Raw genomic sequence first — 17,812 nt, 5'->3', positions numbered from 1 at the left:
TCCCAATGGTGGGTGAGTCTAGAACTAGTGGGGGGGGGGGGTCATAGTTTGAGGATAAGAGAAAACCCTTTAGAATTGAGGTGAGGAGAAATTTGTTCACCCAGAGGGTGGTGAATGTGTGGAATTCACTCCCACAGAAAGCAGTTGAGGCCAAAACATTCTGTGATTTCAGGAAGAAATTAGATATCGCTCTTGGGGCTAAAGGGATCAAGCGATATAGAGGGAACAGAGGGATCAGGCTATTGAATTTGATGATCAGCCATGATCAAGATGAATGGCAGAGCAGGCTCGAAGGGTCGAATGGCCTCCTCCTGCTTCTGGTTTCTATGTCCCTTCAAGGACAAGGGAGAGAATCTAAGTGTGGAGCCAGAGGAAATAGGCGAGGTATTAAATGAGTACTTTGCATCACTATTCACCAAAGAAAAGGAGTTGTGGGTGATGAGTCTGGGAAAGGACATGTAGATAGTTTGAGTCATGTTGAGATCAAAAAGGAGGTGGTATTGGGGTTCTTGAGAAACATCAAGGCAGACAAGTCCCCTGGGCCTGATGGGATATACCCTAGAATACTGAGAGAGGCAAGAGACGAAATTGTTGAGGCCTTGAGAGAAATCTTTGTATCCTCACTGGCTACAGGGAAGGTCCCAGAGGACTGGAGAATAGCCAATGTTGTTCCTTTGTTTAAGAAGGGTGGCAAGAATAATGCAGGTAATTACAGGCCGGTGAGCCTTACATCAGTGGTAGGGAAGTTATTGGAGAGGATTCTTTGAGACAGGATTTATTCCCACTTAGAAATAAGTGGACATATTAGTGAGAGGCAACACAGTTTTGTGAAAGGGAGGTCATGTCTCACGAACTTGATTGAGTTTTTCGGGGAAGTGACAAAGATGATTGAGGGTAGGGCAGTGAATGTTGTCCACATGGACTTCAATAAGACCTTTGACAAGGTCCCTCTGCAAACTGGTGCAGAAGGTGAAGTCGCATGGGATCAGAGGTGAGCTGGCAAGGTGGATACAAAACTGGCTCAGTCAAAGAAGACAGGGTAGCAGTGGAAGGGTGCATTTCTGAATGGAGGGCTGTGACAGGGATCAGTGCTGGGATCTTTGCTGTTTGTAATATATATAAATGATTTGGAGGAAAATGTAACTGGATTGATCAGTAAGTTTGCAACAACACAAAGGTTGGTGGATTTGCGGATAGTGATGAGGACCATCAGCGGATACAGCACTTGGGCGGAAAGATGGCAGATGGAGTTTAGTCCAGACAAATGTGAGGTAATGCATTTTGGAAGGTCTAATACAGACAGGAAATATACAATAAATGACAAAGCCCTTAAGAGTATTGATAGGCAAAGGGATCTGGATGTACAGGTACACAGGTCACTGACAGTGGCAGTGCAGGTGGAGAAGGTAGTTAAGAAGGCATGCTTGCCTTCATCAGCCAGGGCATTGAGTTTAAAAATTAGCAAGTCATGTTGCAACTTTATAGAACCTTAGTTAGGCCATGCTTGGAATATTGTGTTCAATTCTGGTCGCCACACTACCAGAAGAATGTGGAGGCTTTGGAGAGGGTACAAGAAAGATTTACCGGGATGTTGCCTGGTATGGAGGGCATTAGCTATGAGAAGAGGTTGGAGAAACTTGGTTTGTTCTCACTGGAACAGCAGAAGTTGAGGGGAGATCTGTTAGAAGTCTACAAGATTATGAGAGGCATGGACAGAGTGGATAGTCAGAAGCTTTTTCCCAGGATGGAAGAGTCAATTACTAGGGGCATAGGTTTAAGGTGCGAACGGCAAGGTTTAAAGGAGATGTATGAGGCAGATTTTTTACACAGAGTAGTGGGTGCCTGGAACTTGTTGCTGGGGGAGGCAGAGGAAGCGAATACGGTAGTGACTTTTAAGGGGCATCTTGACAAGTACATGAATGAGATGGGAATAGAGGGATATGGTCCCTGGAAGCGTCGGGGGTTTTAGTTAAGTCGGGCAGTATGGTCGGTGCAGGCTTGGAGGGTCGATTGGCCTGTTCCTGTGCTGTAATTTTCCTTGTTCTTTGTTCTAGAGTTGGAGAGCTGAAGAAAAAATTGGTCAGGCTTGAATAGACTAAATGCAGGGGATATTGTTATCTCTGGCTGGAGGGTGGGGGAGTTTAATTCTTTGTTTATTATTAACTAACTAATTAATTATAAACTGTTTAATTCTTGCACTCCGTTTCTCTAACCTCTCTTCAAGAAAGGAGGGAGACAGAAAGCAACAAAGCATAGGCCCTTAATCCAAGGTTGGCATAATGAAGCACACAGCAGACCTTGTCAGGAGCACAATGTATTTATTAACAAAATAAAACTGTACAGAGGCTGGTTGTCCCCATCTGCCTTGGAGAAGCCCACCGGCTGCCCGGCCATCCCAGTTGGAGTAATGTTTGGAAAGAATTCCAAGGGTGGTTGAAGGTGAAGATTGGACATCCTTGTGAGAGAGACAAAGGGTCCAACATTTTCATTCTAAGTCCTGGGTGGACTTGAATCTGGGATTGTTTTAGATCCGACTTTAAGACCTGTTCTCAGGCACCCCCATTCACACTTTGCCTGAAAAAATAGCAGTGATTCCGAATCGCGTTGCGGAAGCCTGTGAGCGGGACTTGCACCTGAAATCCTGCAGCGCTGATCGGCACCTCCAACTTCACATGCGCATTAAAAAAATAGAAAACCGCTCCCCTGCCACATCACTTCCAGGCCAGATAATGCCTCCCCCGGCCCCCACAACATAACTGATCCCCCATCCCTGCACTGCCCCTGCTATCCGGACTGATCACAGCCCCCTGCCTCCCACCCCCTCCGCCGATCGCATGCAGAGTGATAGCGAACCCCTCTGCCCTCTCCCAACCTTCAGCAACTGTTCCACCAAGACACCCAGGTCACGTTGCACTTGCCCTTTTCCTAAACTGCCACCATTCAGATAATAATTTTCTTTCCTATTTTTGCTACCAAAGTGGATAACCTCACATTGATCCACATTATATTGCATTTACCAAGTATTTGCCCACTCATCCAGCCTGTCCAACTCACCCTGCAGCCTCTTGGCATTGTCCTCACAGCACACACTGCCACCCAGCTTACTGTCGTCTGCAAATTTGGAGATATTACATTCAATTCCTTCATCCAAATCATCAATGTATATTGTGAACCCTGCGGTACCCCACCAGTCACTGCCTATTGTGAACCATTCTGAAAAGGACCCATTTATTCCCACTCTCTGCTTTTTGTCTGCCAACCAGTTCTCTATCCACGTCGATAGCTTACCCCCAGTACCACGAGCTTTAATTTTGCTCACCAGTCTCTTGTGTGGGACATTGTCAAAAACCTTTTGAAAGTCCAGATATACAACATCCACTGGTTCATCCTTGTCCACTCTACTGGTCACACCCTCAGAAAATTCCAGAAGATTTATCAAGCACGATTTCCCTTTAGTGAATCCATGCTGATTTAGACCAATCCTGTCATCGTTTTCCAAATGCTCAGTTATTATATCCTTAATAATTGATTCCAGTATTTTCCCCACCACCGATGTCAGGCTAACTGGTCTATAATTCCCCGTTTTCTCTCCCTTTTTCAAAAAGTAGAGTTACATTAGCTCCCCTCCAATCTGTTGGAACTCTTTCAGAGCCTATAGAATGCTGGATAATGATCACCAATGCATCCAGTATTTCTAGGGCCATTTCCTTGAGTACTCTGAGATGCAGAGCATCAGGCCCTGGGGACTTACTGAGTTATAACCGCAGCAATTTCCCTAATACGCTTTCCTGACTAATAAGGATTTCCTCAGTTTCTCCTTCCTGCTAGACCTCTGTCCTGTAATGTTTCTGGAAGATTATTTGTGTCCCCCTTAGTGAAGACAACTCTAAAGTATTTGGTCAACAGGTCTGCCCATTATGAATTCATCTGATTCCAACTGTATGGGACCGACATTTGTCTTCATCAGTCTTTTTTTTCCACATACCTATAGAAGCTTTGCAGTCAGTTTTTTTGTTTTCAGCAAGCCTACTCTCATCTTCTATTTTCCCCTTCTGAATTAAACCCTTTGTCCTCCTTCGCTGTATTTTAAATTTCTCCCAGTCCTCAGGTTTGCTGCTTTTTTGGGCCAATTTGTATGCCTCCTCTTTGGCTTTAACATTATCCCTGATTTCCCTTGTTAGCCACGGATGAGCAACCTTCCCCATTTTACTCTTAGGCCAGACAGGGATGTACAGTTGTTGAAGTTCATCCATGTGTTCTTTAGATGTCTGCCATTGCCTGTCAACCTTTGAAGTATCCTTTGCCAGTTTATCCAAGCCAGTGCAGGTCTGATACCATCCAAGTTCCTTAAGTTCAGGACCCTAGTCTCAGACTTAACTGTGTCACTCTCCATCTTAATGAAGAATTCTACCATATTATGGTCACTCTTCTCCAAAGGATCTCACACCACAAGGTTGCTAATTAATTTTCTCTCATTACACAATACCCAGTCTAGGTTGGCTTGCTGTCTAGTTGGTTCCTTGACATATTGGTCGAGAAAACCATCCTTTATACATTCCAAGAAATCTTCTCCATCACATTGCTACTAGTTTGATGAGTCCAATCAATATACAGATTGAAGTCGCCCATGATAACTGCTGTACCCTTACTGCACGCATCTCTAATTTCCTGCTTGATGCCATCCCCAACCTCGCTACTACTGTCTGGTGGTCTGTGCACAATTACCACTAGCAATTTTTGTCCTTTGATGTTCTGCAGTTCCTCCCATTCAGATTCCACATCATCCAGGCTGATGTCCTTTCTTACTATTGCGTTAATCTCCTTTTTAACCAGCAACACGTCCCACTCCTGTTTCCTTCCCTTCTTTCTTTCCTGAATATTGAATACCCGTGATGATGAGTTCCCTCTTTGGTCACCCTGGAGCCAGGTCTCCATAATCCCAATTACATCATATCCGTTAAGACTGTCTGCTCAGTTAATTCATCCACCTTATTACAAATGCTTCTCGCATTGAGACACAGAGCCTTCTGGCTTGTTTTTTTGGCATTCATTGCCCTCAGAATTATGATGTAATGTGGCCCTTTTTGATTTTTGTCTTTGGTTTCTCTGCCTTCCTTACTGCTTTTTGTTTCTGTCCCCACTTCCTTCCGACTTCCTGCGTCGGTTCCCATCCCCCTGCCATATTTGTTTAAACTCTGCAGCGGTTCAAGAAGGTTGTTCATTGGATAATTAATTGTGCTAAATTGTATGTAGAGATTTCACTTGAGCGCATATAAAGAGACAAATTGAAAGCGTGTTGTGAGAGTTGGGGTGTGTGTGGTTGTGATATTGCAGATTGAGTAAAGATTGGCTTCAGTATCATCCTTCACCAGTTGGTCTTCCTGAAGTGTAATTCTCAACATCTCGCTAGCAATTTGACGTGATCAATATATGCTAACCCTGGTCAGTGCCCAAGCCCCATCAATTAATATCAATGGACTTATATAGCCTTCAAACCCTGGAGTCTCAGGAATGGTTAAAACTCAAAAGCAGGAATTATTTGCTTGAGAAATTCAAATATATTTTAAAAATAAAGCTGGTTGCACAAAGCCAAGAGTTGGGAGTAGAGTGTTGGGTGTTTTATGTTAATACCTGTGTACAGCTGCTGTGTGTTTTGCTAACTGGCCTTGTCTTTCTGTCTTCCCCACACAGTGACTGGAGAGTCTCCCCCGAGCCTGTCAAAGGAGCTGACCAATTCACTCGCGGGTGTTGCTGATGTGACCTTTGACACCGACTCCCAATTTCCTCTTGATGAACTGAAAATTGACCCCTTAACACTGGATGGTCTGCACATGCTGAATGATCCAGACATGGTGCTGACAGACCCCGCTACAGAGGATACTTTCCGCATGGATCGCCTGTAGAAAGGGACACTCAAACCTAAGACAAGTTGGGGAAGCAGGCCCAAAACCCGCCAGGGAGCGGAAATTGAGTGACCGAGTGCAATTGATGGAATGATGTTAACGTGAGAGCGTAGCGTGCAATGAATTCCGCTTCTTGTTCTGAGCTTGCAACTCTGCGATCCTGAATGAACCAAGTATAGCGCTTTCAGCTATGTGGCGCACTCCTCCATTGCAACGTTTCATTTGACTCCATCACATCCCCAGGCCTCTTGTTTTATTTTCCGTTCTATTTATATTGTCCTCATGATTGCGGTGGGCTTTCAGTGCATCGTTGTCATTGGCAGGTTTACAAGTAATTTGGGATCTACCTGCAAGGTAACAACTGACAGTAACATTTGGCAGCTCCAGGCCAATAGCACGGTGACGTTATCATTTAGCCTGAAGTCACCGGTCCAACACACTCTTCAGTGCGCTGTTGCCATTGTATTTTCTGTGCTGCTCGATTCTTATTTATATTTTTATATTTGTCTGTGATTTCTTTCTCCTGCCCTATTCCCTTTCACTCTGCTTGTGTTCAGCAAAAGCCACTGCCTTGTTGTATGTTGCTGAGAAAGTGAACAAGAGACTGATCTGAGATTGTTCTGACACAAGAGCTAAGTGCATGGACAGAAATTGTATTACAGCCAATATTTAACAGGGGCGATCTCTAGCTCCTGTTTGTGTCCCTTTCATTTACTTTTTTCCAGCAGCTTTTAAAAAAGAATGTGTACTGGCTGAAGATTAGGGTTTGCTGCCAGCTGTCTCTGAGAAACCAAACATTCTCTCCTTCCCTCAGCCCAATTCTCATTCAGCCCCTGCACTAATGTCTAACTTTAGGTGACTCTATAGTCACCCTCTCCCCAACAGACACACACCCTTCTCTCTGGTGCTTGTGAAGTGTGTGTTAAGAGTGTGGTGGTCGATCATTCCCATCGCCAGTCGCTGTGGTGACCAGCAACAATCGCAATATTTTGCAGCTGGTCAATGGCCATTGAAATGAGAGAGAAGGCAGAAATAATTGGTGTTCCTTTGGGGAGAAAAGCTTCCTGCCAGCTGTTGGCAGGATGTTTGATAATTGTGGACCCAAGTGGCTTTTCAGAACTTTTGCTGCAGTTTTTAGCCCTGTGTGTGGACAGGGAGGACTGTTACTAACACTACATGCTGTGGGACCTGCTCCCAATGCATTCACTACAAATTAGAACCCTTTCTGTCAAATATTACCTGCTTGAGTGAATTATTTTTCACAACAGAATCACAAATGTTAGTTCAAGACACTAAACTCGTACTGGCCTTTTTGGCTGCTAATCTGTCTCGCAATTTGCAACATTTGACACATCTGACTCCTGCTAATGTCTCTTGGAGAGAACACTAAATTGTATCTCTTACCACTAAAATACAAACTTTACATATTGTAAATGTTTTATCAGCAGTTACTGAGCAATTAAATGCTGCAACAAGTTTCTGTCAGTACTAGACAGTTGTGCAAGGCAAGAAACACAACAATAGCACACAATTAGGAAGGTAAATGGCATGTTGGCCTTTACTATAAAAGGGATTGGAGTACAAGGATTATGAAGTCTTGCTACAGTTGTACAGGGCTTTAGTGAGACCGCACCTGGAGTGCTATGCAGAATTTTGATTTCCATATGTAAGAAAGGATACACTTGGCATTGAAAGCAGTACAATAAAGGATGACTAGGTTAGCTGGAATGCGAGGGTTGTCCTATGATGAGAGGCTGAGTAAATTGGATCTATATCCTGCAGGATAGAAGGTTGAGAATTGATCTGTTGAACCATACAAGATTCTGAATTGTTTTGATGGGGTAGATACCCAGAGGTTATTTCCCCTGATTGGGGGATCTGCAATATGCAGTCTGAGGATAAGGGGCCAATCATTTAGGACTAAAAAGAGAAATGTCTTCATTCAGAGGGTTGTGAATCTTTGGAAGTCTCTACAAGAGAACTGGAGAGTGGGTAGGAGAGTACAGTCAAGGCAATAGCCAACGGTCACGTTGAACGGCAGAGATGAGCTGAACAGTCAGCTTTCGCTGCTACTTATGTTCCCTTCCTTTGCCACAGCCCTGATGAGGACAAATGCACACACATTACGTGCTCTCCAGCACATCTGTGTTAGACCTCCATCTCGCACTTAATATGTATTAATCATTCAGCATGCTCTAACGTGTGCTAATCCTCCATCACACAATCTGACGTCTGTTAATTCTCTGTGCATTAACATGTTCATCCTTCGTCATGCTTTAACACGTTGATCTTCTGGTCTCATGCCACCCTGACTATGTCACTCTTAAAAACAGTCATTTAAATGGTTTTCTTCAATTATTTGTATTTTGTTATTTTCCCTCTGAATCTATTCTGGGGACTAAACTTACCACCATGTTTCTGAAGAAGCTGTTTCAAGAGAGTCAGATCCAACAGTGATGAGTTTAAATGGAATCAGAAAGTGACAACGGGACATTGCTAGGCAGTGAGTGAGAAAAGCTGGAACAAGTGAAGTTCTGTATGGGAAAGTGTGAGAGTCCACTTTGGACCTAATAGATATGAGTATTTTCTAATCGGTGAGGAGTTAAGGACTGTGGAGGAGCAGGAAGTTTTAGAGGCTCATCAAAAACTAGTGAACTGTTACAAAAAGCAAGGACAGATGGGGTATTAACCATTAACTCAAGGGAAGTGAATTTTAGAGGGTAGAGAAGCCAGGTTACATAAACCTGGTTCATATTCTGACTAAGCTGAGATCTTACTGCAATATTTGCATTTATAAAGGAGTTGATGGGCCAGTAAAGAGAAACTGTTTCCTGTGGGGGGAAAAGGGACAGGGGACAGAACCTCTAAATGAGACCCACGCTGTTCAGGAGTAATAGCAGAAATCTATAACTCTCACCCAAAAAAGGCTCAGATTACACTTGAACTTTCAAGATTAAGATCCATAGCTTCTTGGGGCGGGGGTCAGATTATCGTGAGATCTGGAGAATATAAATGGCTGAGGTTCAAATCAGCCGTGATCTAATTTTTAAAAATGTGTTCTGAGGATGTGAATGACAGAACAGACTTAAGGGGCTGAATGGCCTCCTGTTTCTATGTTAGCAACAAGGCAGGCTTTTTGAAGTTTTAATCATTGTATCTGAATCAGTGTTTAATGAATAATCTGGTCAGAATCACCCCGAGTGCCAGGGCCCAGTGGCCTTTGGGGTAAATTGTACAGAAACCTTGGGGTGTTAAAGGTTCCTGGTGTAGACTTGTAGAAGCAAATACTGTGCCCAACAATGTGTGACTTTATTCCAATCAGCAATCTCTCCACTGGCTGTTAGCATCCAGACCTTTACTGGCACTGCCACACGATGTTCCAGCAACGGGAGATGTAGCATGTGCCTGATAGCTGCACACGCAGAGTTAGAGCCACACTTTGGGTGGCTATGTGAAATCTGTAAATCACAGCCAGCGTTACTCAGAGTTCTAATGTACAGAATGTTTTTAATTTGTTCAGTTCGTGATGTTTGTTTTTATTTGGTATCAGTCAAGTGTTAGTTCACTGCCAGTTTCTTGTACGTCAGTTTCCTGATCCATTCCCCATAGAAAAGGCAGATAGAGAGCATGTTATCATTCAGCTGCCAATTCTGAAGCTAGTGTTTGAAGCTCTGATGTGATGTGACCTGACCAGGGTTACCCAGGATCTCAGTACTGTTTGCTGCAGATCGTGCCTGTGACATGACATTGCTGTGCCTCACACTGTTGCATTAGTGCAGTGCACTGTGCCTGACACTGTGCTGCATTACTGCAGTGTTAGTGTGCTGTACCCCTCATTGTGCTGCATTATTGCAGTGTGCTGTGTCTCTCACTGTCACATTACTGCAGTGTGCTGTACCCCTTGTTGTGCTGCATTACTGCAGTATGCTGTGCCTCCCACTGCTCCATTACTGCAGTGTGCTGTACCTCACACTGTGCTGCATTACTGCAGTGTTGCAGCATGTTGTGCCTCTCGCTGCTGCGTTACTGCATGTTGTAACATGATGGGTCTTGTGCTGTAACACTACAGTGTTGCAATCGTCACTGTGCCTCTGCTGCATTACTGTAATGTTGCACTCTTTCCATTTTAACATTGTTCCTGCATGTTGGAGAAATGTCAAGTGCTCCACAGCTCTTTGTTACACACACAAATTAAATAAATGTCAACGTTTGTGACAGGGAAAATCCAACTAATCAACAGTCTGTGCCATGAGGGGTCGGTTTTTGGACATTTATCAGATTTTAGTTTAAAATAAAATCTGGTGGCTAATAATTAATCATAATGTAGCGTAATACTCCAATAACAGGATTTTAAGTAAGAGCTTAGAATTTGAAATGAATTATTTATTGAGCACGGCAATGTTCCCACTCAGTGCAATAAACTGGAAATTAGGAACGTAAGACATGTTTGGACAAAAGATGGAAATTGGTTAGATCAAATGATGTACAGACAAGTGAAATTTAAATGTGTTTTGCACCACTTCTGACATGAAAAGCAACTTTCTTTCATGTTATGTACATTTCTCACAGTGAACTCAGCCTAATGATTTTCCACAGGAATTGCCTCACCGCAAGGAGTCTGAATCAGTTATAAGTGTGGTGATAAAAGTTGCTGCTTGTATTTGCAGATGAGATGGCAGCCAGTACAGGCGTATTGGAGTAGGACACTAATGGAACATACTAGCTATTAGTGCCTGAGAGAGAGCTACCCATGTGAAGCATCGTAGAACACTTGCGGTGCAGGATGCCATTTGGTCCATTGAATCTGCACCAACTCTCCAACAGAGTACCTTACCCAGACCCTATACCTGTAACCCCACATATTACCCTGCTAATCCCTGAACCTACATATGTTGGGACACTAAGGGGTAATTTAACATAGCCAACCCACCTAGCTCATCTTTGGACTGTGAGAGGAACCCAGAGCACCTGGAGGAAACCCACGCAGACACGGGGAGAACGTGCAAACTCCACAAGGCTAGAATCGAACCCAAGTCCCCATCACTGTCAGGCAATGATTCTTGCCGTCATGCCACATTAATGAGTTTACATTCAGTATATATTTGATGTCTCGTCTACCTGGGCTTTGTGAGAGTCAGTGCAGAGCCATTATTATTTCTTCATGCTTTTGAGGGTGCAATGTTTGTGTTGATTGCTGCTGCTGCTGTGCTCAGTTTAGCCTTAGTTCCCTGGTTTCCTGCTGCCAGTTGTCCTGAGGTTGAACAGGCTGGAGAGAACTATTCAGATTCTGCTTGCAGTATAACTGAGTTCCAGAGGTTGTCCACTGGGTGCTGATGGTGTTGATACTGCACAGAGTGAATGTTGTTGACCAACAGAGTGTTGCTTATGTTGAGAGGTCAGTTTTGTCTCCACGCTGCTTTCTCTTGGTTGGTGTTTGAGGTTGGAGAATCTGAGCGGTATCTGAGAGGACTGCAAGCCTTTTCCAGAGTGAAAGTGGGTTAATGTCTGACATACACACCACTCAGACTGTTAGACTTCAGTGAGAGCATGAGACTTGGAGACCCTATGTAACTGTAAATTGTTGAATTATTCAAAATAATGTCAACGTGTAAATGCTGTCAGCAGAAGTTGTTTGTTTTATCTTAGTGAGCGATTTAATGAGAATAAAGTCTAATCTTTGCCATTTGTGGAGGAGGAACTGATTGTGATGAGAGGTTGAAGAGATCCAGTTTCTTTTCTGTTTAAGGGAGGGGTGAAATGTAATCAGCAAAGGGTTAAACAGTAGCTGTAATGAGTGAAGGGGATAAATAGCAAAGCAATTTTGGAAGCTTTGTGTATAATTAAGAGGAATATTTTACTAGGGGACAAAACTGACATTACATCTGGAGTATTCTTATGGATGTTAACACAGAAATTATATATAAAGGGGCCAAAGATTCATGGTTTGGGGCAAGGATTGTAGGAAGGGGGAACATGAGGAATTTTTCACGCAGCAAATGGTAACACACTCAGAGTTGCTGCTTCGGGGTGGTGGAAACAGATATGGTTAATGATTCCAAAAAGAGACTGGGTGGACTCTTGACAAAAATGAATGACTGACATGGATAACTCAATTCCAAATGTAAGCATTTCAAAAGACAAGTCAAATTGAGAGAACTGACAAATAGATTGTGCTTTATTTCTTGTGAAGTAGTAAAGAACTTGCATGATATTGTGAGGTCCCAAAGTACTTTACAATCAATGTTCCTTTTAAATTGCCATCACTAATTAGGCACTAGGCAGTAAGATAGATCACAGGACATTCTGTACCGCAAGCATTGAAAATGCTTCTTAAATATCGCAGTGGTGCCACAGGAAGGAAAAAACCTGGCAATGAGCAATCAGTCAGCCTAACATCAATGATGGGAAATCAGACAACAATCTGAGATATAAATAATGGGCATTTGGACAGCTGTGGGCTAGTAAAATGAAACCCAACACAAATTTTGTAAAGGAGCTTCGTGTTTGATTAACTTGATTCAGTTCTTCGATATACTGGCTGAGGGTTGTTGAGGGTAATGCAGTTGATGTGTATGTGGACTTTCAAAATACCAAAGTAGACTTGCTAGCAAAATTAAAGTCCATGGGATAGTGCCAGCACAGATAGAACTTTTGTTAAAGCACCAAGCAGATAGTAGTGTTGAAGCAGATAGTGCTGTTCTCCAAGTCTCTGATACCTGTTAGAAACTTAGACTTGGGTGTACTGGGTATCATTTCAAAGTTTGCAGATGACCTGAAATTCAGAAATCATGTAAATAAGAGGAGAATAATAGTGTGCATGACTGGTGAATTGGTGAATGGGCAGATGTGTGGCAGATTAAATACAAGTTTGTGGATTATTGTTTGCCTCATTCATTTTTCCAATGTAAACAGGTCCGAGGTATAAATACGAACATCTTTGAAAGTGGCAGAACGAGTCAAGGTGGCTGTTTTTAAAAAAGAACATATTACAGTCCTTAACTTTATTAATTAGACACAGAGTCCAAAAGCAAGAAAGCCATCCTAAAATTTTATAAAATCCTGGTTAGACCCCAGCTGGAGTATTGTGTTCAACTTTGAGCACCATGCTTTCAGGAGATTTACTGGAATCCTCGCATATTAGGCGTAGACTAAAATCATGAATAGGTCACTGAGACAGTGGGACGGCGGCGTGGGCTCGTTGGGCCGAAGGGCCTGTTTCCCGTGCTGTGTTGTTCTTTGTTCATATCAGCGATGGGGGACTTCAGATAATTTGGAGGAGCCGGAGTTCTCTCCCAAGCAGAAATTAAAGGGAAATATGAGCGATTCAAAACTGGAATGGTTTTGTTAAAGTGTGAACTGTTTCCAGTAACAGGAAGCACTTCATCATCACCTTCTCGATAATTGTGAATAATTAGCATGGATTTCAAAAGGAAAAATCTTGTCTGACCAGCTTTATTGAATTTTTAAGGCAGTAAGAGTTGACAGCGATAAAGCAGTATGTGTAACCTGTCTGGATTTTCAGTCTTTTTCATAAGTTTAAAGTTTATTTATTAGTGTCACAAATAGGTTTATATTAACGGGTTCCCCATAATCGAGTAACGAATAAGTTTAAGGAATGTGGAGTGGGACAAGTGACAGAAGGTATTGCTAACTGGCTTTAAGATAAAAAAAAAGCGAGGAGAAGGAAAAGGGTTGTTATTTAGAGTGACACAAAGTGGGAAGTGAGGTTCCACAAGAATCTGAACTGGGACCTCTGCCTTTCACAATTTACATTAAAGATTTGGAATCAAAAATATAATTTTTTAATTTGTGGACGATTTGGAGAGCAAGTCCATACTGAAGAGGCCTGTTAACACATCACAAGGGCATTAATAAACTCTGGGCAAATAATTGGCATCAACACTATTATATATTTTCGTAGAAGTGGTAGGCTGCTTATTAACTGGAAGGTGAGAGTTGGGATGGAGTGAGAGGAACAAGGATCTCGAGTACAAATACAATCACTAAAAGTTACGCCACAAGTTAGCAAGAAAACTAAGCATTAGGTTTTATTTCTAGAAGAGTAGGATTAAGAAGTTAAAAAGTTATTTTAAATCTGTATTGAACCTTGGTTAGACCACACTTTAGAGTACTGTGTGCAGTTCTGGTTGCCATATTGTAAAAAGATATCGTGGCACTGGAGAGGGTGCAGAGATTTACAAGAATGATTTGAGAAATGAGAGAGTTTGTACAGCAGGGAAGGGTTGAGAGACTGGGTCTCTTCTCTAAAACAAAGGCTGAGGGGGTGACCAAGAGAGATATTGCAAATGATGGAAGGTTTTGACAAAGTGGGTACAGAGAGAACATTTTGTGTTGTAGGGAAGCACATTACTGGGGGTGGTCAATAGAATATAGTCACCGAAAAGTCATATTCGGAATTCAGAATAAATCTTTACCCAAGAATGGTGAAAAATTGGAACTCTATTATGGAATGGTTGAAAGATATGGAAAGGATACATTAAAGGGAAGCTGGACAAACGTGAAGGAGCAGGGAATCAAGTCTGATGGTAGATTTAGATAAGGAAAGACTGCACGAGTAGAGCATAAACACCAATATGGATTGGTTGGGCCAAATGGCCTGTTTCTGAGTTGGGAATTCCTGTGTAATTAGAGATGGACATTAAATGCCAGTCCTGCCAGAGACACTTACTTACCACAAACATTTCTCTTAAAAATGGGTTTGTCAATCAGAGGACACCGATTTAAAGTAATTGACCAAAAAAAAGTGGTGATATGAAATGAAATAACTTCTTTGTAATGTGCTCAGAAGAGAATTAGTTACATACGAAGAGGAAAAAGTTGCAGGGGAGAGGAAAGTGTGTGGTTACTGGCTAGCTCTGCCAAAGAACTGATACAGCTACAGTGGGACAAATAATTTCCTGTGCTGTATCATGCTATCAAACATTAGCTGCTGATCACAGAATTATCAGATGTAGTCCTTGTAATAGTTCTAACATTCTTTACGCAATCCAATCAATGCCAGAACTTGAGACAGATTGAAATGTCAGCCACAGGCCGCCTCTCATTCCCACTCCATATCCATCACATACACACCCCAATTATAATGTGCTGTATAACACTGCCTCCCTGGGCCTGTATTCCTTACATTCACTATATGGTCAGACTTCAGCTGGATTTGGATCACCTTCTGCAAGAGTTTATGGTATTATAGGTTGGATGCTTTCCTGAAAACATGAGGTCACTCATTAAGCAATGCTGTGTGGTATCATTTAGTCAGACTGCAAGCCTGCCAGCACACAGCATGCTAACAATCACCGGCTTCAAAACTATTCAAAGATGTTGGTAGTGCATTTGTCTAACCTGGTAACTCCTGTGTAGCCATGGCCAGGAATGATGATGTGCTGTATAATGATACTGCACTGCTGCCTGGTTCTTTGCAGGTTGTCCCTGCCAATGCAAGAGGCAATATGGTATTTCTCAGACCGTGCAGTTGAACGAGGTGTGCCTTTAATCTGAATGCTGTGGGTTAACCAGCGAATCCTGAGAGTGGGTGGGTGATTAACTTCTAACCTTCTGGTAATTAATCCCTGCTGATTCCCTTTGTACAATTTAAATCTATCATTGTGGTTCTTTGATCAGCAATGGATTGATCTAAATTCAGGAACCTTGATCAATGATTGTTGCAATAAACAGCCTTCAGTCACTGTTAACAGTCTACAGTACAATTCTGCCCCTATAATACTGAATGAGATTGCATCTGTTTGGTGAAAATTCTTGTGTTGTTGCCTCACTGAACTGTTTTCTGGGAGTACTTTAAAAACTGTTCAAAGCACTACAGTTAAAAACAAAATCAAAATGTAGCATTGAGTAGAAGGTTTAAGATAACCGGTGATCATTAATCCCGATGTAATTTTGGTTGGATATTGAGGAAATTTACAGTTAGCAGAATTGCAGAATTTAAAGCTTTCTGCATTTCACGTAAGAAGTATTTGTATCAAATGTGTCTCTAGAACCTGTGATCTTTATGAAAATGGACCAGAAAGAGTACGAATCTCATTCAGATGCTCAGGTAATAGTAGAAAATAGTTCATTAACGCCCAGTTTCCGCCCCTTAATTCCAGTTATATTCTTTACCTTTTCAAAATACCAGTGCTTTCGGGATTAAATGTAGTCACTTCTATCCTAACAAATCTCAAGGTAAGAGTTGATAATAAATGCTAATTGAGAGGCAGTTTATAATTACATCACATTGAAATAATTCTCCGAGTTGGGAGAAACTTGCTTGACTTGGAGCTAACCGGAAATTTCTTAGTCCTTTCATCCTGTTGCAGTGAAGCAGATGTAAGCAGCAGACCCTGAGCAAATCACTCACCCCCGCCACACACTCAAATTAATTGGCAGCAAAAACCTTTCTTTTCAGAGAGACGCAGCGAAGCAGCTTTCCCCAGATTGACATTTTAATCAGATTCCGTCCGGCAAACGCATCATTTATTTATTTTTCTGATGTCTTGTTTTTATAAATAAACTTGGAAATTTTGAAGTGGATTTCAGGTATAATGCAAACCATAACTTGTACTGACAGACTGTCAAAAGATCTTCATTTTAAATTGTAAATGTTTTTTAAAGTTTATGTTTGTGTGAGGCTTCTGTCTTTGTAAATGAAATGTAATTAAAGTTCAACGGTTTTCTGCTCGCAGTCCTTCGCACTTTAATATCTTCTCACTTCCGTTCTCTCCTGAAGCCTGAATATTGATTTCCTTTTCATTTTACAGCCACACAGCCCAGGAGCAGCTGATTCTCAGAACATATATGATGCAAATCACAGAAATTTCACAAACTTGGTGCAGTGTAGAATGAGCTTTACTCTGTATCTAACTCTGTGCTGCACCTGTCCTGGGAGTGTTTGATGGGGACAGTGTAGAGGGAGCTTTACTCTTTGTCCAACCCTGTGCTGTACCTGACCTGGGCGTGTTTGATGGGATAGTTTAGAACAAAGATCGATGCAGCACTGGACCCAAGCTTTACTCTGTTTCCAATGTGTGAACCTGCCCATGGATGTTTGTGTGTGTGTGTATTAGAGGAGTGATGGAGTACACATAATCTTTACTTATCCAATGTCTTCCAGTAGGAACGTTGCACTAGCAGAAGTACAGTCCTTTCAGTGAAGCATGAAGTTGAGAGAGGCTGTTGTCAGGTTTGACCCAGTGACAATATTGGAAAGAATGGAAGTCTTGATTAAGATCCAGGAAGTTCAGTTGACTGAATGTTGCTGAGTGCAGATTATGATCTGCCAGGTCTCATTGTACAGTAACAGTAACTACTTCAGAGTAACAAATGGAATGTGACACTCAAGAGATTTGAGTTGTGAAAATACGCTCTATAAATATATTGGCATCTCAGAATCCTGCAGCATTAGAGTTCATTAGCCTATCATACTAACCCTGAAGAAGAAACAATCTTTGTTTAGTTAATAGGAATATTTATATAGTTTTTTTAACACCTGCAAGAAAAATTTTATTCAGAAAATGTTTGCAGTGAATAAAAATGCTTAGTATTCAAGTTATATCAGTGTTCTCTTGAATTTAGTTAAATTCCACCCCAATAAAGTCCTTATACCTAATGGTTTGTAAATATAAATGAGTATTTTAAAGAACTACATTGGTTAAAAGCTGTCATATCTATCTTACTCTTATTCACACATCTAGTCTATCACTAACAAAACACCAACTTCCAACTTCCTGACTCTGCTGCTTAACAGAACAGATAGAGGAATTAGCAACTGGGGTTTGGAATGTGGGTTTTGTGTATCTTCCCATCAATACTTTGATTCACATTTTCCCACTTTACTGATTCCCAGTGCCAATCCTTACCGAATCGAACAATAGGGGTAGGATTGGCAATAGAGGATT

General features: G+C 42.0%; 1 protein-coding gene across 2 annotated transcripts in view; it reads left to right on the top strand.

Moving 5' to 3' along the window:
* LOC145358817 (CREB-regulated transcription coactivator 1-like) overlaps positions 1 to 17,771 on the top strand; it is an 85,045-nt gene extending 67,274 nt beyond the window's left edge. For both annotated transcript variants that reach the window (XM_080213127.1, XM_080213126.1), the window contains one exon: positions 5,692 to 17,771. In XM_080213127.1, the coding sequence (XP_080069253.1) occupies positions 5,692 to 5,903 (212 nt within the window). In that variant the 3' untranslated portion in view covers positions 5,904 to 17,771. The remainder of the gene's footprint in view (positions 1 to 5,691) is intronic.
* The last annotated feature ends 41 nt before the right edge of the window (positions 17,772 to 17,812 follow it).

Source organism: Carcharhinus amblyrhynchos, chromosome 26, assembly GCF_965287045.1.
Source record: "Carcharhinus amblyrhynchos chromosome 26, sCarAmb.v2.hapA, whole genome shotgun sequence".
Taxonomy (NCBI): Eukaryota; Metazoa; Chordata; class Chondrichthyes; order Carcharhiniformes; family Carcharhinidae; genus Carcharhinus; species Carcharhinus amblyrhynchos.
The sequence above is the reverse complement of the archived record's forward strand: the minus strand, read 5'-3'. Positions and strand labels throughout refer to the sequence as shown.